At 38.0% G+C, this 24,358-nt stretch overlaps 1 protein-coding gene across 4 annotated transcripts; it reads left to right on the top strand.

Moving 5' to 3' along the window:
- Nucleotides 1-4,423: 4,423 nt before the first annotated feature.
- On the top strand, nucleotides 4,424-21,029 carry LOC115418265 (uncharacterized). 4 transcript variants are annotated; one of them, XM_030132675.1, is made up of 7 exons: nucleotides 4,424-4,809; nucleotides 5,085-5,189; nucleotides 17,058-17,123; nucleotides 17,241-17,346; nucleotides 19,698-19,844; nucleotides 19,935-19,991; nucleotides 20,800-21,029. In XM_030132675.1, the coding sequence occupies exons 2-7, from the start codon at nucleotides 5,163-5,165 to the stop codon at nucleotides 21,006-21,008; spliced, it is 612 nt and encodes a 203-aa protein (XP_029988535.1). In that variant the 5' UTR covers nucleotides 4,424-4,809; nucleotides 5,085-5,162; the 3' UTR covers nucleotides 21,009-21,029. The 4 variants fall into 4 exon arrangements, 3 of the variants coding, with proteins under 3 accessions (XP_029988535.1, XP_029988537.1, XP_029988534.1); XM_030132677.1 differs by lacking the exon at nucleotides 4,424-4,809 and having other exon boundaries at nucleotides 5,025-5,189; nucleotides 19,938-19,991; XM_030132674.1 differs by lacking the exon at nucleotides 4,424-4,809 and having other exon boundaries at nucleotides 5,026-5,189.
- Nucleotides 21,030-24,358: the final 3,329 nt, after the last annotated feature.

Here is a 24,358-nt window from a genome sequence, read left to right as displayed (position 1 = left end):
GCTGCTGCCACAGCTTCACGGAGGACAAAACTACAATCCCTGGCTTTTATTCTGGTTAAAATAACAAGCCTGTAATTCACAGAAACTGCTTTTCTTTAATTGTGTCATATCTGTTGGTGATACGATTTAATGCCCAACTTTTTACACAGCACTGTAGCAGATTATTTAGTTGGATCAGCAGTTACCCTGTTTACGTCTGTGGTTTCAGACTGTATCGTGAAATGGTTTTTAATTATTAGCTCGCTGCTTTAAGAATAACTTTTACACAATTTTGCTAAAATGACATTCATTTCTGAATATAAATGAGATGAAATTGTGGCCTTCATTGCCCATCATAATGTTTTCATTCATTCATTTTTTGAACCTGCTTTATCCTCACTAGGGTCGCTGGAGTCTATCCCAGCTACACAGGGGCAAAGGCGGGGTTCACCCTGGACAAGTCTCCAGTTCATCTCAGGGCTGAACATATAGAGACAAACAATCACTGTCACATTCACACCTGTGGGCAATTTAGATTAACCAGTTAACCTATCGGTGCATGTCTTTGGATGGTGGGAGGAAGCCGGAGTACCTGGAGAGAACCCACGCAGACACGGGGAGAACAGGTAAACTCCACATAGAAAGGTCCCACCCCCCATCAACGGTGTTGAAATCCAACCTAGTTTTTGTCTGTGAGGCACCAGTGCTAACCACTGCACCACCGAGTTGCTCATCGTAATGTTTTGTTCATGTTAAATCTGTTTTTGTCTGCCATATTTTTGTTAAGTCCTCTGAAGATGTTATTTTCTCTCCTCCATTTGCTTGTTAATTTATTTCTCTGAATATCCACTGCACATATATTCATGAAACCTGGATGAAGCGTAGAGCGTCGGCCATGGATGAACCCAGTAGTTTATGGAGCAGACATGTACAAATTGGATACTACATTTTTTTTTTTTTTTTCTCATTGCAAGATTTTGATTGAATTAAATGACTTTCTGCAGAGGTATGTCCTACTTTTTTGGTTTTTCACATTGTTTACATCTATTGTATATTTGTTGTATAGTTAATTACTTCGGAATCAATGAGCCTGGTGCTTGTGGATCAGATATTTGCCACCAGATACCACTGATTTAATTATTGCCTTTGGAAGTTTTTGTTGAAATAGTAAACTAATTATGTTGGGAGTTCAGTCTCATGTTAAACTTCAAAATATGGAAATGAACAATCATACCATTAGATTTAAGTGTCAAAACATGAATTCAAACCCAATCAGATGTTTTAAAAAGATGCAATAATATTTCTAATTTGGATTTAAATCTAATGCTGTTTATTGTAATGTACATAAAAGCCTGAATTATTTAGTTCAAGGCTGTTGTGAATGTGTTTTTCCATTATTTTTTTTTTATACTGAAAATGTTGAGTTGATGTTGTGACTCCTTTGAGCCAGCAATGAGAGCTTAAGGCCCTGGTAAACTTATTGTAGCCAAACAGAAGCACCGCACTGGTCATAAACTTGGATCAAAGCCCAAACTAATATGAAATATTCTGTTAGTCATGTAAAAGGTAGGTTTATTCCAGTGGCATTTGGTTTGGTGTAGGGTTATTAGTTGACTGTTTATCTCAAAATGAAAGACACTTGTATTTTTTTTATATATATATATATTTTGAATTTTTAAATTTTTCTTTATTTTTTTCCATTTTTCTCCTTTTTTTCATACTTTACTTACAATACCATATACACATAGGCCAGAACATGGCATGGAGAAAAAAAATATAATGCTTGAGGTGAGGCAGGAAGAAATTAAATACAATTACATAAATAGGTAAGTAAATTAAATAAAAGTAAAGGAATAAACAAAAAGAAAAATAAATAAATTACAACTTAAACTTCACATAAGGCTTTAGTCTTCACAGCTTTGGGGTTAGTGCAAAAGTTAAGTGTGTCTAGATAGGATTTCAAATAAGATTTAAAGACCACAGAGCTGGGTTTCTGATTGGCAGACTTGCTTGTATGTATATGAAATTTAGCTAATAAGGAAATGAGATTAAGAATAAACGATTTCCGAACAGGCAAATCAGTAATAAAGAAACCAAATAAAATATCTTAAATTTTGAAGTTAAAAGAAATATCCAGCTTTCTATTTAAAAAAAAAAAAAAGATCGATATCACACCAAAAAGTTGAACAAAAGGCACATTCCCAAAACAAATGAGTTAATGTTTCATCTGAATTATGACAAAATGAGTAGAAAGGGTTGACACTGATCTTCTACTTAATCAGAGTTGAATTAGTTGGATAACACCTGTGGAACAGTTTTAAAGACACCTCTGTCACTTTATTGGAAATGAAACACTTCCTTGGTAATAACCATACCTTTTCCCATTCCACATCAGAATATAAATTACTCCAAAAAAAGATGGAAGCTGGCTTACAAATTGTATCCTTTTGAATCACTTCTCTAATGCATTTATTAGTTTTTTGTTTTGTTTTTTTTTTTTTTTACTCAAGAATGGATGTAAATTTCCTCTGTATAATTCTGATTGTGCAGTTTGAGGGCTAATGGTTGTTGAAGGACTAATAGTAGAAGATAGCAAAGGTTTGAAACCTGAAGGGAAAGAATCAAACACAACTGCATATTCTGTGGGGAGTACCGGAGTTTTATATTCCAACCAAAATTCACTGTAAGTAAATAAGTGACCTTCCCTGTTAAACAACTGACAGACAAGCAGTGTTCAGTAATCAACCCAATTCTTTCAAAACAACGACTTACGTTTGAAACATATTCCGGTTATTCCATATACAGGGTGTCCCATAAGTGTCCATACATAGGAGACGTAATCCATTCCATGGTTCTAACATGTATTTCTTTCTAGTTCTTCAGCAGTGGAGGACACACATTGAAATGTGTTCCCGGCAAAATTTCAGTCATATAGAGCATATCCTAGAAATCAAAATGGTTTATGTCAAGAAACGTTTATTTTTCCTATGTATGGAGACTTATGGGACACCCTGTATAAGATTTGTGAGGGGAAAAGTTATGGAGGACCAACATAATAGTAAGTGTTGATGAAAATGAGAAAGTTTGTTTGGTCTAAATCCGGTATTTCCTCCCGTTTGCAAAGACATGAATTTGCACGCACCCTTGCCTCTGATTGGCTAGAAAGGCTCTTCCGCGATTGGCTATTTCAATCTTTATTTATTTTTATTAATTATTATCTTTATTTGACTTGATTTGAGGCATTCATTCATTTCCAAGGCAGGCTGTCAATAGTGTTTTTTTTTTTTTTTTTTTTAGAACGTTCTTTTAGAACGCATTTTGGGGGTGGGAGGGGTGAGGCGTGACGTAATTTGTATAAGGGTTAAATACAGTACCGAGCTGACTATAAGTGGGGCAGCACGTTGGTTCAGTGGTCTAAGCTCATGTCTCGCGAAGCGAATGTTGTGAGTACGACTCTAGGTGGGAACCCCTATGGTCAGATGTACTGGCAGAGCTGTGGAGTGGGCAGCGCTGGTCACCTGGTCGGCATGGTGCTCAGGGTGCGAGCGGAAGGGCGTGGGGCCAACGGACCTATCGAGGGGGCTGGTAGGGTGATAGGCTTCCGCCCACGTCTGGAAGAACGTAATCATCCCTGGTCCAGTGCTGTGCGGGCCGGGCTGGCTGGTGCTGCTAGTGAGGCGGTGGTGGGTGCGTGCCAGTACGTCCCCAGGAGCATACGTCGAAGGGGGCGGGGCCAATGGGTTCCGTTGAGGCTTGGTTGGTAGGGAAACAGAACCCACCCGCCCCTGGAGGCGTGTCGACTCCAAGTAGGGGTTGTGCGTGCGTGCGTGAGTGGGTGAGCATGGGTGAGGGTCACTGCGCTGGCGTGTTGCCCTTTTGGGTGTGGCTTGGCTGACGTCAAATTTACGTCATCCACATTCTAGAATAGAAAGAGAGAATGTTTTTTTTTTCTTTTTTTTTATGCTGTACAGACGCCTTAATAGGGGTGAATGGATGAATGCATGGGAGGTATTTTAAACCAAATAAATTATATTATACTAAATTTATAATTATATTAAATTTGTAATATTATATTAAATTTATAATTATATTATATTAAATTTATAATTATATTAAATTTATAATTATATTTATAATTACATTATATTACATTTATATTATATTAAATTTATGATTATATTAAATAATTCTTTTCTATCTTTTTCCTTTTTTTTTAAATAGACATATAAAATATCAGGACACATCTACAGCTTGTAGACAATAACATTTTGTTATTTGACATATTGTGACTGACATAAATGCCAAGTTGTCAATAATTTTTAGGGTAAATATCAAAGCAGTATTTCTTGTAAGTTTAAGTTTTGATTAATTGTGCAGCTCTAGTTTTAGCCTTCCTGGATGCACCGCCACAGGGATTCCCATATTCAGTCATTTGTACATGTTTTGTAGAGGGATCCTCTGTTTGTTTTCTTCCTGGAGCGGGCCCTGCTTATGTGACCGTTGGCACACACAGTCTGGGCAGGTGTCCGCACAGAAACAGAAGAAGGGAGAAGAAGACCCCAAATGAGCCAGTGTGTGTGGAAGTAGGTCAACAACGCAGATGTGCCTGACCAAAGAGCATTTAATAAGAAAACAAGAGCTTCTGAAGGGGACAGAATCAGTAGATAATTTCTGCCGGTGGAAAAACAGGCCGAACCTTCTAGAAGGACGGAAAAGAGTGTAGAAGCTTGTGGGCTCTGGTGGAGAACAGCCCGTGTGTGTTTACTGTGTGTACCCATGGAAAAGCTGCTGAAGACGGCCTGACCCAACTCTGCTTTTTTCACTCCAACTGTGAGTTTTTGAACTTCTATTAGGAACAGGACTTAGTATTCAGTTCCAGTGAATTAGTTTAAGAATAGAGTGATTTGGTCTTCTGTTAACGGACGGGTTTTCCCGTCAGTTGAACCTCCAGAAGGAAGGAAACAGAAACAAATGGAAACACACTGAAAAAAGGGCAAAGGGAGGGTGCTTCACTTTTCAAATATGTACTTGGCATATACAGCACAGTTTAATTCATAACATATACAACAGTTTAATTGTTCTTCCTCCTAACATATGTCGGTCAGGTTGACTTCTGAAACACTCCTGCTTCAGGAGGAAAAGCTCAGCTGCACTCGGACAGTTTTTCGCTGGGACTCAGAATAATGCTGCTTTGGACCACTCTGTACAAGGTAAGGATGAATTCAATTTTATACAACGTTATTCAGAATGACTTTATGCACTGTTTTCACACAGCCAAGCTGTTCTATGCTATTAGCACCGAGCAACATGAATCTGTCAGTGTCAATGCTAAGGTTAGCTTAAGCTACCACTTACGTTAGCTACACGACTGTTGGCGAGTAGTGTTTTATATGCGGTCATATTTATTGAAATGTACACACAGCGTATGTTTTGTGTCGACTTCAGTCTAAAGTGTGTGCTTTCAAGAGGGCTGTTGACAACTGAGCTTAGTTTAGTGGGGCAGAGGCAGTTGGAAGTGCAGAGGAGAGCTAACATGATGGTTGTGGGTAAACATCCTTCTGTACATTTACATTATGGCTCAAATGGCCGTAGGGGGTCAAAGGAGGGGCCATTTTTGGACAGACAGCGAGTGCATATTGAGGCACCGACACCGCCGGCGGCTCACTTCCGTTACCACGGCTAGGTGCCGCGGTGCCACGATACCAGGGCTCGGTACCAGGTGCCATGGGACCATGGCTCGGTACCACAGCTCAGCTCGGTACCACAGCTCAGCTCGGTACCACAGCTCAGCTCGGTACCAGGTGCCATGGTGTGGTGCCAAGGGTTCCTATCAATTGCATTGGACTGTGAGCTAAGGAAGCACCTTGTTCGGAGCGGTGTTTTGAACCATGTCAGTGCTACATAGAGGAGTTCCAACTCACTACCAGCAGAAGGTGTACTTGTGCAAACAGATTTACATATTGTAAACACTGACTTCGTTGTTGTGTTTGCACGGTAATTGTCATATTCTTCCCACTATTTTTTGGCAACCCTTTAACGAAAACATGAATAATAAAACCTTTTGGGAAAACTGGGGCCTGTATAATTTTAATACAATCCAATGTCATAGATATGCAATGGAAAATGTTTGAGGGGGAAAAAGGAGCAGTTTGTCATGAAAAGAACAAGGTATGAGCAATGGCTGAGTGCATGACAGGAAGAAGAAGACAGAAGGAACACAATAAATTTGAAATAATTGATACTGGTCAAATCCAATCAAATTTTATTTATATAGCACCAAATCATAACAAAAGTTATCTCATGACACTTTACAAATAGAGCCGGTCGATTATTCAAAGCCCTGACTGTCACAAAGAAAATAATCGTTCTCCACTGGAAAACCAGAAATCAGCTAAATATTCCACACTGGAAGAACCTGTTAAACACAACGGCATATTAAGGCCGCATAAGAAAATAGTCATAGTACTGGGTTGATCACGTAAGCTGCTGCTGCTGTTCCTGGGCCGCCACCCCCTCTACTAGCAAACTGTTTTTTTTTTTTTCTTCCTCTTTTTTGCAGACGTACCGTGACCTAGTGTAATCTGTCCTTGCATATGGTTAGTAGCTCTATACTGTAGCTGTGGAGCATATACCATCTGTGCTCTGTAGGCTGTGGATGGTCAGCTGTGTTTGCTGTTTGAAACATGGATAATAGAAAGAACAAGGGTGGTGTGGAGAAGACAAGAATTAAAAGGAGGAAAGCTCTGGAAGCAAATGCAGCCAAATGTGACAAAATTGGCAACTTTTTCACAAAAACGACCTCCCGGTTGGAAACAACTAATGAGGACGACGAACCGGGTAAGCCACCTTTCAAGTTAGTTAATTATTGAGTCAGTGAATTGTGTGGCATTGTGGCATGGAACATAACGTTATGCATTTTAAATAATAGTATGATGTGACGCCACAGAACTTTGTCTTGTAGCTCCTCAGAGTCAGAAAGCAGATCCAGCAGCAGACACCACCCATGAGCCCACAAGTCCAGAGTGGGCAGGTAGGACTGCTCATAGAGGGAAGATTATTAGAATAAATAGGCTCCAATGAAGAGTATGGTGTAGGCCTGTTCAGTATGAAAGGTGCTCTGAGATGCTCCAGGATTCAGCACTACATGAATGAAACAGACACCAAGGCTTTGCAAAATAGAAGATTTGTGCTGAGAATTCTGAGCATTTTTAAACTGTGCTTTAGTGTCAGAAGCAGAGCCAGGAGCCAGTAGTGATGAGGGGATTGTTCCTGTCAGGATGGAAGGAAAAGGTGAGCTGTTGGAACAGACTGTATGAACAAGCATTAGTTCCAGTAAAACCACTTTCTATACCCAAACCATAGTCCTGACCGATTTTATTTTTTTATCATTAAAAGTGAGACAGTAAATACACAAAGCCCACAACTGAGAGCAATAGCATAAAGAAATATTAAATAAGCCTGCATATTTTGCCAATGTAAATATCTGAATTGGTTTGGTAAGTCCAAATGTCTGTCAGTATAATTTTTTATTGTGATACAGGTGCAGGAGAGTCTAGGGAAACTGGAGGAAGTGTGAAAGGGAGAGCAGAGTCTACTGATGACAGAGGAGCAGCTCAGCAGCACAACCCTGAACCGCTAGTCACAAAGGAGACAGATGAAGATGAGTCTGTTGTTAGCTTTGATTACTTTGCTCACCCTCAGTCACAGGATACACATACATTTCTTTCGTATCATCCTCGTCAAACCCCTAATATCACTGTACCAAAAGTTTTTTAATAGCAAAGTTGGAACAAACCGCAAGTGGCTGACTTACTGTGAAAAAAATCAGTGTCTCTACTGCTCTGTTTGTCTCAGGCTTTGCAGAACAGTGCGTAGACCTAACATGTAAGGTTAGAATGACATGATTTTAATAATAATTGGTCGTGATCTAAAGTGGGCTGGTCTGAGGTATGAAACTCCAGGGCTTAAAATGAGTCTCAGTCTGGCCCTGCCAGAAATAGTGAACCACAGGCACTGGAAGTAAGCCACAGGCCACAGTGAGGTCTCGTCCCTACTGTTGAGCTGGCGGGTCAATTCTCCGTTTTTCCGGAGGTTAGGTCGCTGTGCCGTGACGTAGACCAGGGGTCAGCAACCCTGGTCCAAGAGAGCCACTATCCTGCATGTTTTTTTTTTTTTAACTTCTTTTTGTTTAGATTTCATGTGTGTAGCCATACAGTGCATTATAACAAATCATTATATAACAGAAATATATGTGTATATATATATGCATACATACACATATACATACATACATACACACACACACACATATATATATATATATATATATATATATATATATATATATATATATACACATACACACACATACATACATACATACATACACACACACACACACACACACATATATATATATATATATATATATATATATATATATATATATATATATGTGTGTGTGTGTGTGTGTATATATATATATATATATATATATATATATACACTACCAGGCAAAAGTTTGGACTCACCTTCTTATTTAAATGACATGAGATGCACCACAGATGGCCAACAAGAGCTCAGCATCATTTGTAACTCCTTCCAGACTTTTGGAAAACATTTCAGGTGACAACCTCATGAAGCTCATCAAGAGAATGCCAAGAATGCACAAAGCAGTAATAAAAGCAAAATGTGGCTATTTTGAAGAATCTAAAATATAAAACATGCTTTGAGTTTTGTCACACCTTTTTAAACTACATAATTCCATATGTGTTCATTCATCGGTTTGATGCCTTCAGTGAGAATCTACAATGAAAATAGTCATAAAAATAAAGAAAAACCAGGTGAGTCCAAACTTTTGCCTGGTAGTGTATGTGTGTGTGTGTGTATATATATATATATATATATATATATGTATATATATATATACACACACACATACATCTCAGTCTTAATGGGGGTAGTAGTCCATGGTTGTTTCAAGTCCAAGGCCACAGGGACCAGAATATTCAGGAGAGATCAACATCAGCCATTAAAATACAACATGGTAGAACCTTGACATTCTTTCAGAATCTGAGATAGAACAAAATAGAAATCCACAACAGCAACAACAATGAAAAGCAACAACACTTACATCAAATTAAAATGTGACTTAATGTGGGTCCAGTTGTTCATAAATATTTCTCTTTTCATTTGTAACACTGCAGTGGTATATTCCATGTTGTACACATCCTGAATTCTATCCCTCCATTGGACTATTGTGGGGGGTTGTGGCTTTAACCAGGAGGTTGTTATTACTTTGTTTGCAATCAGTAAAATCCTGCATGTTTTACATGTGTCCCTCTTCCACCACAGCTGATTCAAATGATAAGCCTATCATCAAACTCTGCAGAAGCCTGATAACGACCGTCAGGTGAGCTGGAACAGGGAAACATCTAAAGCATGCAGGATAGTGGCTCTGTAGAACTAGGGTTGCTTGAGATGCTATCCCTTCAGGTTTAAAAACTTTGCTATCTTCTACTATTAGTCCTTCAACAACCATTAGCCCTCAAATCGCACAATCAAAATTATACACAGGAAATTTAGATCCATTCTGGAGTAAAAAAAATTAATAATAAATGCATTAGAGAAGGGATTCAAAGGGATACAATTTGTAAGCCACCTTCCATCTTTTTTTGGAGTAATTCATATTCTGATGTGGAATAGGAAAAGGTATGGTTATTACCCAAGGACGTTTTTTATTTCCAATAAAGTGAGAGAGGTATCTTTAAAACTGTTCCATAGGTGTTATCCAACTAATTTAACTCTGATTAAGTATAAGATCAATGTCGTCAATTAAGGTATAATTTTACCCAAAAATACAGCATAAATGAATGTTAATTCAAAAAATGTTTGGGAAGGAATGCTTCTCGAACCAAAAAGAGTTTGTTCGAGGTGCTCTTTGGAAAAAGGGATTCAAAAAGTATTTATCACACTGGAAGAAGAATCCAAGGCACTCTCTTTCAACATTCAAATGCCTTTATTATCATGGCATGGTCATATCTAGATCTAAAAAACTTCAACGCATTTTAGCTTCAAGCCTTCATCAGGAAGTCAAACAGGAGCCTGAAAAAGTGTAGGTTCCTATATAGTAGGGTCTAACCAATAGGAACCTGCCAGCTGGGCATGAAGGGAATGGCCTGCAGAGGGTGTCCACATGGAAAAGGCCAGCAGATGGTGTCACTGCAGGTCAAATAGAAATATTTACAAGTATACATGAATAAAAAACAGTGCAAAATTTACATATTAAGATGAAACCAGTGTAAAGTCTTTAAAACAAGAAACAGATAATACATTATAAGAAAACAGAAAAGTCCAACTCTTCATTCAGTCCAGGGTGTACAGTGGCTTGGAGTTTAAAAATCCAGAAAGCTTCCCGTTGGTTTAATGTCTTTTGCCTGTCCCTCTTTCTTAAGGAGGACGGAATGTGGTCGATGCCAATAGCTTGTAGTGTAGATGGGTTGCTGTTGTGGAGTTCCAGGTAGTGTTTTGCCATCGGGTAGTTTGTGTTTCCAGTTCTTATTGCATATTTGTGTTCTGACAGTCTGTCCTGTAAACGTCTTTTTGTCCGGTCGATGTAGAACACTTTGCAGGTCGGACATTCCAGTCTGCAAATGATGAATGTTGTTTTACAGTTAATAAAATGATTGATTGTGTATTGTTTATGTGATGTAGAGTCCATGAAAGTTTTGGTCTGTATGACATTTGTACAGTGATTGCAGTGGCCGCATTTGTAGCTCCCTTTAGGTTTCTGACCCAGCCATGATGGAGTGCTAGGTTGGAGATGGCTGTGGACCAGTTTGTCCTGCAGTGTAGGACATCTCCTAAAGGTGATGAGTGGAGGCTGTGGAAAAATTCATCTGAGTTGTTTGTCGCTCTGAATGATGTCCCAGTTTTTATTAATTATTCTTCTGACTTGGTCCACTTCTGTACTATACGTAGTGACAAATACTGTTCTGTTTTGTGTTTGTTTAGGGGGATTCCTTTCTAGTAAGGTGTGTCTGTCCAGATGTTTAGCTCTTGTGTAAGCTTCTTGTAATGTGGCATTCTTGTAGGCCCTTGCCTGAAACTGTGCAAACATCTCCCCTGATTTACTCACAAAATCTGCATCTTGGTCGCACCCTCTGAAACTGGCCATGATGGATGTTTTCTTTAAGCCATTTGGGATGAAAGCTATTGGCATGTAGAACAGTGTTTCTGTCAGTGGGTTTTCTGAAAATGGATGTGTGTAACATCACTAAATTGTCTTCATAAATAGTGAGGTCCAGAAAATGAATGCTATCTTTACTGTAGTCCAATGACAACTTAATGTTTGGGTTAATGTTATTAAGGAAGCCATGGAAAGCTTTAAGTTCTGCCTCTGACCCTGACCAAAACAAGCGTACATCATCAATGTAACGTCCCCACCAGACAATGTGCTTTAAAAAGCTGTTCTTTTCCTGATTAAACACAAAATCTTCTTCCCATTTACCTAGGTAGAGTCCTGCATAAGATGGGGAATAGCAAGCACCCATTGCACATCCTTTTGTCTGTCTGAAAACCTTATCCATAAAAATGAATATATTATTGTTCAAAGTCCATTCTGTAAGAGTTAAAAGAAAATCATGAGGTGGCATTTCAGACTCAGGATGGTTTTTCAACTAAACCTTTGTGACCGCCAATAAAAAACAAACAGATCTTGACAAGTGTAGTCTGATCTAGTTCAAAGGAGTGGCTTGAAGTTCTGTATATCTAGAAAAATAATTAGGGCTGAAAGGACTAACTGACAAATAACATAAATAATCAAAATTAATATGTCTGTCGACAGGTCTCTAGTGACGTTATACACTTTTGTATAAAGGAAAGTTATGTAACTCTTGAGTATTTAGTTGTGTGTTTAAACTTTGTCAGACTCTGTAATTGTTAATCACAAAATGCACTTTTGTTTAACCCATAAAGACCCAGTAGTATTATTGCCCAAGCTCCCAAATAAATGTTTCTGTCCATTTAACCTTCCTCAAGTGATGTAGCAGCTTTAACTGTCATATTATCCTTTATATTTTGCAGTTTCACCATAAATCATGTATTTTCCTATATTTAATTCCCTATTTTTAATATAAATCTTCATGAATATTCACAGTAGATTCAAAGGTTATTGTATCTAAACAGAAAACAGAAGAAAAAGATATAAATAACTGAACATAAACCCAGTGTTCCCATCTACTGTCATTGATCCAACTCAGTGGGTTTTACTGGTAACTTAATGGTGTAGAAGATGAAAATGTTTCCACAGTAACTATGGAGTATCCGAACATCCAAATATGGTCTGATATCTGATGACCATGTAAAGATGAAGAACTGTATTTTATTATTGATAGGATTAGTGGATCAGCAGGTGTTAAACAGGTTAGATCAGTAGATGGTTCTGGTCACTGGTTGTCTGGGGCTATATGAGGAAAGGGGGAAAAAAATGTCATTGCTGCTGCAATATGTTTTGAATTTTGAAAAATGAATTGAATATTTTATTTATTTTTGGGCGACACGGTGGTGCAGTGGTTAGCACTCGTGCCTCACAGCAAGAAGGTCCTGGGTTCGATTCCAACACCAGTCGACAGGGGGTGGGACCTTTCTGTGTGGAGTTTGCATGTTCTCCCCGTGTCTGCGTGGGTTCTCTCCGGGTACTCCGGCTTCCTCCCACAATCCAAAAACATGCACTAATAGGTTAATTGGTTAATCTAAATTGCCCATAGGTGTGAAAGTGAGAGTGATTGTTTGTCTCTATATGTCAGCCCTACGATGAACTGGCGACTTGTCCAGGGTGTACCCCGCCTTCGCCCCTATGTAGCTGGGATAGGCTCCAAGCGACCCCCGTGACCCTAGTGAGGATAAAGCGGGTTCAGAAAATGAATGAATTGAATATTTTGTTCAACAAACTGTAAGAATTCAAATTGTTGTGCAATAAGTGTTCCTATTAAAGGAAAGAAAATGTATTTAATCACTGCAGTAAATATAAGTCAGAGCCAGTTCTGCTTTTACCTATTGCACCTAGTTGAAAAAGCACAAGGATTGTCAGTGTTTCTGTTATTTGTGTGCAACACTAAGTCACATTAGAATTTACTTTTAGAAGTCTGCAGAGTTTGTCTTAAGTAGGCCTGTATGTGTAGGTTAGCCACATTGTCAGACCAACTGAGGTGCAAGTAAGATAGAGGAAATTCGTGTTTAAGCTGTAAGATTTCTTTTGCAATAACTGCAGTAAATTTGAATATGAGCGAAAACTTTCAAACCTGTAGTTTATGTACAGTTTGCACATTTTTGTGGGAGTTATGTTGTAGGCCTCATATTATAGCACTCTACTGGAGATTGTCACTGTTAAAAACGGTTAAAAAGGCTCATTTCATAACTTTATTTGAATAGTAAAGTTAATTCATTTTCAGACTTCAGCCTCAACAGTAAAATGTATTCCTTCATGAGAAAATGTTATTGGAATATTTTAAGTCTCAACGGGATAGAATGTTAAAGTAATATCTTTGTTTTTTATTTCCTTCTTAGATCTTATGGTGTGTTCAGAGCAAAGGTTTAAGAGTTACAGTGCTGTAATATAAAGATTTTCACAGATTTTCATTTTTCAGTTCTGTTATTAATTAGTGATTAGAAAGTTCATCATTTAATTGCATTTAAAAAGGTGTTAAATGATTGTAATATAATATTTGCATTATAATTTGCATGCTCATGGCATTTTAGTTACTTCATGTCAATGTATAGACAAGTTGCTAAGGATAAATATAAGACCTTGTAGCTTTAAGATCCTCAGGTGAGCTGGGGGGTGCTACGAGCCTAGGGGGTATGTGACATTAGAGCCCAGAGGAGCTCACAGTTTTTCTGGCTGTGTTTGGACTGTGTGCTTAAGTTCATATGTATTTTATTCTCTATTTTTTGTATTTTGTTAAATAAATCTGAGAAGACGAACTTTAGTAGAGGAAACCCTTTTTACAACAGGAGTTAGTGACAGATGACCTGTGTTGAGGAAGATTGACCCAATTCTTTGACTGTGGCTTCCTATGTGTTGTCTTCACTATTGTAGTGGCATTTTCAGAAGTAGGAGTAAGGGCACAATAAAGATGGAACGACTCTGAAAATAGACAGGAGAACAAGGCACCACAGGATGCTCTGAGGTCACTAAATCCAGGCCCCCTGAACGGGTGCCGTGGTCTAGATCTATATCATAATTAACACTTAATATTTGCGTTGAACCTTACAGAATACAAGGATAACTTTTACAACAACAACAAGGAGAGACAAGAAAATGATCAGTACAGTCAGGGACGCTGCTTGAGATGGTTGGTTGGTGTGTGATGACCATCAGCTGAGTCCAGGCCCTTTCTTCAGGCGAGGACATAGAAGGAGTGATGTCTCTGAACTATCCGTCAGAGTTCATGAACACAGTCCATTTGTGAACCACCCCTATGTCTTACTAGGGTTGGCTTTAGTTGACACCGTTGGGTTTCCATGAACCAGAGGTTTGTGTTCTCACCTCTGTTTGACCTAGTCAGACACAGGCCTAAACATGTACTGTGCAGTGGTTGTGTGATGTCAACCATGTGACCCATGAGCAGCGCTAGGCTTGCACTCAGGGTTGTTTTAGCTGTATGTGTGAAAGCAGAAAGTGAGAGAAAAGTTTACGTTCTTGATCTCGTTCAGGGGGTCGCTCCCACGTAGGAATGTCATCAGCTTCATAGGTGGAACAGAGCGTTTGAATTCACCATCTGTTCGTTGGTGGTTTTGGCTTTACCACTGATGTCAGCCACTTCTCGTCCTGGTCTACCTCGTTGGGTGTTGACTTGGGTCATGCACCTTTTAGGCGGCTGATACAGAGATGACCTTTTTGCAGTGACTGACGTGAACCCTGGTGGCTTGTTGGGCCTTCTGAAGTCTGTGACCAGCATGAAGTCACCTGGTTGAAGGCTGTGAAGTGGACCTGAGGCTGGAATGGACAGGTCCACAGCTACCTGTTGACAAATCTGTTTGAGGATGGGAGAGAAAGCAGCACAACAAGAGAGCATATCATGTTTGAAATGAGAAGTAGGAAAGGGTTTGGAGATTCAGAGCAGAATCTCAAACAAGGAGATGTGGCAAACCGAATGTCAAAGGGGCTGAAGCTATGTCTGTCACAGGTTCACATGCACATACCCTACAGAGCACCAGTGTGGTTTTAGTGCTTTAACCATCCCCTCTTTGACACTTGTTCACACCCATGGGTCAATTTCACCAACAGCTTTTCAGGCTGACCTTCAGGGGACCACTGTCTTCAATTTCCCTTCTAGGAAAAATGAGTGAATACACAGTTGAATACCATCGATGGTTTCTGTCTAAGACAGGGATTAAAGTTCTCCATCACCACGACGGATTTCCGTCAAATGGAAAAATTGAGGGGGGAAAAAAGTCATATTGAAGTAACTTCCCCACGTGTTTCGCGGAGTCCAGTTGGCACCGCAATCCTGTCCTGGGTCTGCAGGTGTTTAACACAGACACGCCACGCACAGGGGGCTGATAGGTTTAACAGTGATGATAATAAGATGACTTCTTTATTTTTATGTAGGGAGGAGAGATTGATGACTATTTCTCTTTGGAAGGAAACGCTGCTCATTCTGTTCCTCAGAAACACATGGACAAGTTCAACTTTACCAAAGTTCAGCCTCCAGACGCTAACTTTAGTTTAGTGCTAACAAGTAGCTTTCATTATGAAAGAACCACAGCGAAAAGGGAAGAAGACAGAACTGATCTGCATGGACCTTCATGTTTGGGTTAATAGCTTATCTCCTCTTGCCGGTATATGACTAGTGTTTGTGTTTGTGTGTATGTGCCCTTCCCGTGCGTGCGGCTGTGCGCGCCGCGGCCTTACGCGGTTACGCGCCCGACTGCATAAGTGCTTTATTTTGACCCGTTTAGCATTTTATTTCTATCTGTGTGGTACAGTACGAAGATAAAATTGAATGAATGAGTAACACCCTTGGTATTTGCAAAGCCACTGTATTTTAAATACCCTCGGAGTATCTGTAACGGAATATAATTTCTGTTTCAGTTGACGTAATTTCTTCCAATCAGAAGAGATCATGATATTGGCGGGAGGGGGTTGTGGACGCAGGTTTGACGACGTACAGATTATTTTGGCCAGCATATATGACATCATGGACACGTTTGTAGAGGAAGGTGCTGAGGTGGTAACTATTGAGAGATGCGTGAAAAACAGATGGAGGTGGGCGTGGCTTGATGAGAAGGGAGACGATGGAACTCCAATTGGATCATGGTGCAAAAAAATGAAGCAGCCTGGTGCGTGCATGTGCGGAGTTTGCCACAAGAAGATTCTGTATGAGTTGGTTAGGGTTACATTTACACAGACATTTTCCCCAAAATTCATGTTGGAGTTATGTTTTAGGAGTTCCTAAATTGTTAAATAAAAAGTTTTTCACTCATTTTTTGCAGTAAGGTTTTCTTCTAGTTATTATTTTCACTTGCTTCAAAGGTTTTCATACCCTTTAAAATTAACCACAGAGCACCAAAATTGACCTGAAGCTCTAAAAATTTTCTGGGGGAGGACCCCCAGACCCCCCACCAATACCACTCATGGCATTTTTTCTATCCATGTTACTAATCTTCTACACCTGTACACTCTCCCATTCAGTGTGTTTTACAGTATTGCCAAATTTGACTATATAAACTTGTACGCTATAGTAGTATTGTATTGCATCATTTTTAATAGTGGCCAATGATTTTGACCAGAAGAAAATTTTCAGTCAGATGAAAAATTTTGCTTTAATCCCTGGTTTATATTGACAATGGTGTGTTAAGCTATTCTCAAAACATGCTCTTCAAAGTGTACAGTGCGATACAGTAATCATTAAGCATGCATAAACACAGCATAATATTTTAAATGTCAATTCTTTTTTTTCAGACTGCTGATTTGCCACTCAATTTTTGTTCTTTTTTCATGGTTTAAAATTTTGTAACAATACCAACTCATGCACAATTAGCACCCATTTGCTCTCATTCTTTCTTTTTTTCAGGTGGCCACTGATCACTACAATCAGCTCTCCTGTCCAGGTCAAATGGATCCAGCTGTCAGCACAAAGGTAAATTAAATGTCGCATTTAACTTGAATTTTTTTTTCTTCACTGGTAGATATTAACTTGTAAATCTGTGGTACATGTAAGTGTTACGTTCAAGATTTTGCAATGTTTGTCGGGCAGTGTCAAAACTATCACTTGGTATCTGCAACAGTATCCTCCGTGGACAAGTGTGTTGAGTGTCTGGGACTTATATCTTCCTACAAGTGGCTTGGCTATGTATGCAAAGGTGAGATATTTAGTGAATTCATACAGTGTGTAAAAGGACAGTGGGTGGATGTATAGCATGTGTTATGCTCTAATGATAAACAGTGTTGGGGTTAAAAAACAAACTTACTAAAGTAATCACATTACATTTGTCTGTAATGCTGTAGTGTAATGCCTTAAGTGCTCTCAAATTCAATAATCACATTACAGTTAATAATCAAACACTTATCTCCAAATTATTTGCATGATTGAGGTAAGACAAAAAATCTTTAATCTATAGCTGTTTATGCATATTCCCACATCAACAGCCTGAGCTCTACAATAAAGACTATATACCCATGAAATTCAACACAATGGTGTCATGTTTTCACCCAAAAAGAGGTTCTTAATCCCAGGCAGTCTTGTGCTAACTCAAAGGAGCAGGTGATTTGACTCCTCCCGATTACGTTTAGCCACTACTTCCATGATAAACATGTCAAATTAACTGGACAAGTCTACTGTAACGCAATGGTTTTGTCAGCAAGTTACAGGGGTAAATTTGTTGCTTTTGCGCTTTAGTGCATTTAGCCTATTACATGTGGTTAAGGCAGTTTAAACGTTTCTGTCCTTTTGAAGTCTCTGTTATGAGTATTATTTTGAGGTGATTCATATTTGCACTGGGTGGTGAGAGAGAGAGAGCAGCTGCTTTTATATTGTTTTATAAATTGATATTGTTTCATTTTTAGGGCAAAGTGATCGTGCTGCAGTATCAGTCCTACTCCACAAAGATCAAACCAGAGAGTGTAACATGTCTGTGAAGGATAGTGCCACAGAAATAAATCCTAAAACCAGGAAATTAGTTAGCATTTTTACACTTCAGTTTCCTTCATCTCAAAGTCGACAGGTCTTTGTGGCAGATACTTCAGGGCAAAAACAGGGCTGACAAGCCACTCCAGGACCCACAAAACTGAAGTCAAGGTCATCATTAAGACTGATGGATGAACAACAGTGTCTTTGTAGATCCGATCCACAATGCACATGTGTAAATGATAAGTTGAGGCAGAATATTGTTAAAATTGCACTTATTTTTCTCAAGAAATTTCAGGTTCTTTACTTCTTTTTTGTTTGGATAGTTTATAAAAGTATTTTCACAATTGAATTGGGTTTTTTTGCACTAAAACAAAGACAAAAATTTTGAGGTGTCATTATTTATAAGTTATTATGCAGTTATTTTACTGGTCTGACCCACTTGAGATGAAATTGGGCTGAACGTGGCACCTGAAAGTAAATGAGTTTGAGAGCCCTGATCTAGGGTATAACGGTACACACAGTTCACGGGCTGGTTCAGTATGATTCAGTGGTGTCACCGTTTGGTATGTTTTCGGTACAGCCAAACAGAAATGTCCTTGACTTTATTATTTACATTTAAAAAATGTAATTTGGCCTCCTTTTTTCTTTTTGTCATTTCTATTGCCCACCGTGTGTCAGCAGTGAATTTGTCATGTCCCCTGAGCTCTCTGAGCTCTTTTAGTCTGATAAATACATGAATTAACATCTGTATTTAATGCTACAATCATATAAACACAAGCTGAACAGCCATCACTAACGTACCTCTCTGTCGTTCTGGCCAAATTGGTGCGCTGGCATTTACTACACACTGCTGCTTTGGGATAATGTTCACTGCTGTCAGCTGCTGAACGAGAAGCTGTCACCCAAAGTGGGTTTCATTTCCTGGTTCAGGATGCGTGTTTGCTCTAGGTTCGATTCCTGACATGAGTCGTTCACCATGCAGCAGCTCATACTAGGTTAGCCACTAAGGAAAGTCTGTAGCCTTGCAGTGGTTCGTTCTTCAGTTCGGAATGTTTTTATCCACCACTCTCTCACCGTCGGCCTCATAATTTACAACAAAACTGACACTGATGTGGCACCAAACACCAGACCTGTAGGTTATCAGAGGATCTTGTTCTGGCCTGGTAATAGTGTTACTAACTATCTTGCGGCTAGCTGGCAGTAGCTTAGCAAAGCTGCATCCCAGTGTGTTTTACTGGAGTAACATGGTATAGTGTTTTGATTGTGGTTTGGCAGGTTGAGTGCAGTGAGAACTTCATTTTAAATACACTTTGAGCTATATATTTTGTTTTCCATATATTATAAGATTTGTTTAATGTAACATTTGGTTTGTAAAGTGTACCAAACTGAAAGCTATGTACCAAACAGTTCAATACAAATACGTGTATCGTTACACCCCTGATATAAACATCACTGCTGCATCTCAGAGCAGGCTAGTTTAAAATTTTTACTTTACTGTGGCTGTGTTAATTCATTTATTTTGCACATTTTCAGTTGTTTTTATGTCCATCTATTCATATGAGTTTCACTTACGCCTCTTGCCAGATGAGATTGTGTTCAGTGACGCTGAAGCCAGTGCAAGCGAATCTAATGACTGCAGCATGGCAGTCACAGCAACAGAATGTGGAACTGTGGAGCCTATGGATACTGACGCTACAATCAAAGAGCAAGTTCATGACATGGAAGATTTTGGTAAGCTACCTCACATTATATTTGTTTCTGTCAATAAAATTTGTTATTTTCCGTGCAAAAAAAAACACTCTTGTCAAATTATCTGTTCAGCAGGGTCTGTATTGTCAGTGTCATCTACAGTAACTGAGACTGCTCCTGCCTCTGAAGGTAAGCCAAGTTGACTATAAAGCAAAAAGGGGATTGTGAAATTTTTTGTGAAAATTAAACGCTGTATCGTTGTCATGGGCAGGGAAATTAGCTATAGAGATCAAAACAAATTTTTTTTTCCAGGCTGTGAACATTTTTATTTCTGTTGTAAAGTGGGGCATTTTAGCATTGGCTATTATGGGGGTTTGTTCTCTTTTGGAGACAAGCTGAAGTGTCATTCAAGGAATTTCAGTTTTTGGTATTTGTGCGTTGTCTTCACTTTGCTTCAGTTTGGTTCACTACTACAGATAGATCATGACCACAGGTTTGACACACATCACTATACACTAACTTTTTTTCTTTTATACGAATCAGGCATTCTGAGTTCATCTTGTTTATCTTGCTGGTGTTGTAACTTTCAAGCCTGGGTGTTGCAGTTACTTATCAGTGTCCCAGGTTCAGACCAGTGTTGGTGAACCCAGGACAGATAAGAGCAGTGATGCACAAAACTCTCAAGCTTAAATTTCCTTGTCTATGAATAAGCAATGATAATTAATGTGATGCATATCAGTAATTTAGCACTACTACTACTGTGTTATTGGAGATTTTTGATGTAATGCAAAAAAAAAAAAAAAAAACCTGTCTAGTTGTTGGAATCACATCAAGTGAGCAATCAGCTGGAAACCTTAACTGAATTATTGTTTCCTCAAGGAGACAATTTCTTGTCAACCTTAGCAATAGTTTAACTTAACTTTATTGACTCAAACTAACTAACACAATTTTTTTTGGTTTGTGTGTTATTTATTTTTCTATTTTGCATATCTTCTAGGACAAGATGGTTGTGAAGACCAGCATAGAAGAGTGCCAAAGAAAGTGTGGTTGAAGGCTGAGGTTGCCGCAGTATTGCGACATTTCAGAGATCACATTCAAAAAGGAAAACTGGCCACCAAAAATGAATGTAGTCAATGCAAGCTGGTAGAAGGCCCTGTGCTAGCACAAAGAACAGTGCAAAATATTAGGGACTTTGTTAGAAACTGAGGAATAGCTGCAAAGAGGCAGTCGGAGAAAAAAAAGCTTTAAATTTGCTGTCAGCCTTTTGTGTTATTCTTAACACTTGGAGATAGATTAGTCCAAACCAACTGTATGGAGCCATTTTAAGTTGTTGTTTTGTTTTGTCATGTTACGAAGTCTTATGTTTGTATAGCTTTATGCTGCTCGGTTTTGCTGTGAAGCAGCTGAAATGTAAAGTCATCCTTAAATACTGGAGGTAATAAAATGTTTGAGTTAAAAGGAATTAAAAAGGCCCTTGTGTTTTTTTTTTTTGCTGTATTATGCTGTTGGTCAGTGTCACCACTGCATTTTACTGATGTTTTAGATCTATATAGTACATAAATAAATAGAAATGTCCTGTTCCTTTAATGCATGGTGCCGTCAGGTCAGTGTGTTTTTATATGTTAATAAAGGGTGATTTAAAAATGACATCATTGTCCCTTTAAAGTCCTGATAATGTTTGTCAGGTCATTGTGTGTTTATGTTAATGAGGGGTGATTGACAAGTGACATCATTGTCCCTTTAAAGTCCTGATAGGGTTTTTTTTAGTCCGTGTAAACCACATATTTGTCAAAAAGAGAAATGTCTGCCTAAACCACAATAAAGTTAGGGTGGTGTGTATCGAGTTCTGTAGGGTGTATCTGAAAGCTAAAGTGACCTAAATTTTTTTCAGAATTTTTAAAGTGTTTCAATGCAACTCCTATAGCTCTAGGGCCCTGGGAAAGGGTAGTCCACCTAAACCACCACCGGGCCTGTTTGGAGAAATTGTCTGGCTAAACCACATAAACCCGTGTGTGTGTGTGTGTGTGTGTGTGTGTGTGTGTGATTGTTTAGAAGAAAAAAATAGAAGTTTACTGATGTATTTAGAGAAGATCAACAGCCTTTTTTTTTGCTTCTGTTGCAAATTATTTATAAAATGGATCATTCATTTAACAAGTTCAGGAATGGCAAATTGGAAACATGGGAGCCCTTTACTCACATCACATTACAGTAGGCTCTTGTTAGGGTATTGTCTGTTTAATTTAAATTATATAGACATTATATTATTTTTTTCCACACAGACCCTGTCAGTTTTTCTGTATTTTTAGATGTCCTTGTGGACATATAATAAAACATCACAGTTTGCTAAACTTTGATGTGTTTTTTGTTTGTTTGTTTTTTTGGGTTTTTTTTTTGGGGGGGTGGGGGTCGCTCGAGGGGGTTCTCGCCCAGGGCGTCATTTAAGCTAGAACCACCACTGGTGATTACTGATACGCTATTATGACTTTATCTCATAATTTCAACTTTTTATCTCATAAATATGACTTTTTATCTCATAATTTCAATTTATCTCATAATTATGACTTTTTATCTCATAATTTTGACTTGAATCACATAACTGTGACTTTACTATCTCATAATTTTGTTTTTTTAATCTCATAATTTTGACTTTTTATCTCATTATTATGACTTTCCATGGAGATTTTTTTTTTTTTTTTTTTTTTTTTCAGTGGTGGAAACGGGCTTCCTATAAATGGAATTATGGAGGACTGAACCTGCCATATTGAAAACTATATACAGAAATATAAAAATGGCTTGATAATTAATTTTCATACCATTTATCTATTTTGTCCTTATTTACATGTTTCCTTATTTAATTTTTATCCCTGCATTTATTTCTGTGTTGCTTCCTATTTACATTTTCTTCAGTATTCCCCCTTTTGCATTTTCCTCCTCTGTTTATTTCTGCTTCGCCTATTTATTTCTGCATTGTTTTTTATTTACATTTCTTTATCTCTTTTCTTATTTATTTCTATATTTATTTCATCTGACATCTTATTAATTTATTGGCTTTTTTTTTATTTTATTTTTTTAATTCATAGTCATATTTATGGAAGCCCGTTTCCACCACTGAAAAAAAAAATCCCCATGGAGGAACATTATATTAGAACATTCCCAAAAACCTTTTTTCCAATATTATGGATGATTTATGATTTTGGTTTTGTGGCTATATGAACTGAAGACCAAACATTTTTCAAAAATACTCTTTATTTACTAAAACCATAGAATTACACTGTTGAACCCTAAAGTTGGAATAATTTTGTTTTCAGATGCATTCCTGTTTTTATTCCTATTTATACACGTCAGCAATCACCTTTGACCTGGTACAGTGATTACATACGTAGTCCCAGTTACAATTTACCTCTCAAGAATAAATCACATTGTCACAATCATTTTGTGAGAAGAAGTAAAAAAATACTTCAGTCCAAGTTTACGGGCAACAGTGTAAATATGACTGGAGAAATGCCGTCACAGTTCATGTATCACAGGAAGCAAACAGGTTGTGTTTTTGTGGAGCAACAGTGTTCACAAAGGAATAATCCTGATTCCTACATTTTGGGCATTTTCCATGACTTTCAAAAAGCTCATTAATTTATTGGTTGAACCCTCAGAGTGTCTAGTGTGTGTGTATACTTTTATGTATTATTTTTTACCATTTATTATTATTTTTCTGGTCCTTTTGAATCAACTGTGTAACATAAATCAATGACAATTTTCTTTCTTCATCATCACTGTTCTGTTCATGTGGGAAGTAAATGAATGAATAAATAAATAGATAAGATTTTTAACATTACATCTTATCCTCTCACCTCTGTAGAAAATACACACAACATCAATTTTTAATGTAAACAAATATTAAGAGTTGTGTTTAAGTGTTTTGATTGAATGTTTATCTAAGTGTCCCGCAACTCCTCTGGTTCCCATCCCTTGTTGATTTTAACCCATAAAAACTTAGTGCTACTTTTGTGACAGTTCCCAAATGATTTTTTTCTTAGCGATTTATCACCATTTATTCTAATATTATGCTCAGTATTTTGCATTCTTTAGTGAAAATCTGGTATTTTTCTACATTTAATGTATTGATTATGATTGATGTTCATAAAAGTTCCAGTTAAAGTTGAGGGTTATCAAATCAAAAACAGAGAAAATGGAGGGAAAAGTGACGTTTTCAGTAAAATATATCATTAACTGAACATAAAAACGAGTGCATCCACAGTGTTTTCATGTTCACTGTGGAGCCTCTGAACGTCCAAATGAATCATGTCTAATGACCATGAAAGATGACAAACTGTATTTTACACCAATTTTTTTTTTTTACATGTATTGATAGGATTATTGGATCAACAGTTATTTAACTTTTTATATCAGTAAATGATTTTGGTTACCAGTGGGTGTTTAGGTGTTTATGGGTTAATGTGGGTGACCACATGACAACTCGTAAATAACAGTCACTCAAATTCTAAAGTGAAGGTGTTTTATTTCAATTTCTGTTCAAAAATGTCTTGTTATATTGGATT

This window comes from Sphaeramia orbicularis, chromosome 4 (genome assembly GCF_902148855.1).
Source record: "Sphaeramia orbicularis chromosome 4, fSphaOr1.1, whole genome shotgun sequence".
Lineage (NCBI taxonomy): Eukaryota > Metazoa > Chordata > Actinopteri > Kurtiformes > Apogonidae > Sphaeramia > Sphaeramia orbicularis.
The sequence above is the reverse complement of the archived record's forward strand: the minus strand, read 5'-3'. Positions and strand labels throughout refer to the sequence as shown.

Bases quoted from the DNA above. Each gene is read 5' to 3' on its own strand.
- LOC115418265 (XM_030132675.1), top strand. From the start codon at position 5,163: ATGCTGCTTTGGACCACTCTGTACAAG. The intron at 17,124-17,240 runs GTAAATTAAATG...TTTGTCGGGCAG, and splicing joins ATCCAGCTGTCAGCACAAAG to TGTCAAAACTATCACTTGGT. The intron at 17,347-19,697 runs GTGAGATATTTA...GCCTCTTGCCAG, and splicing joins GCTTGGCTATGTATGCAAAG to ATGAGATTGTGTTCAGTGAC.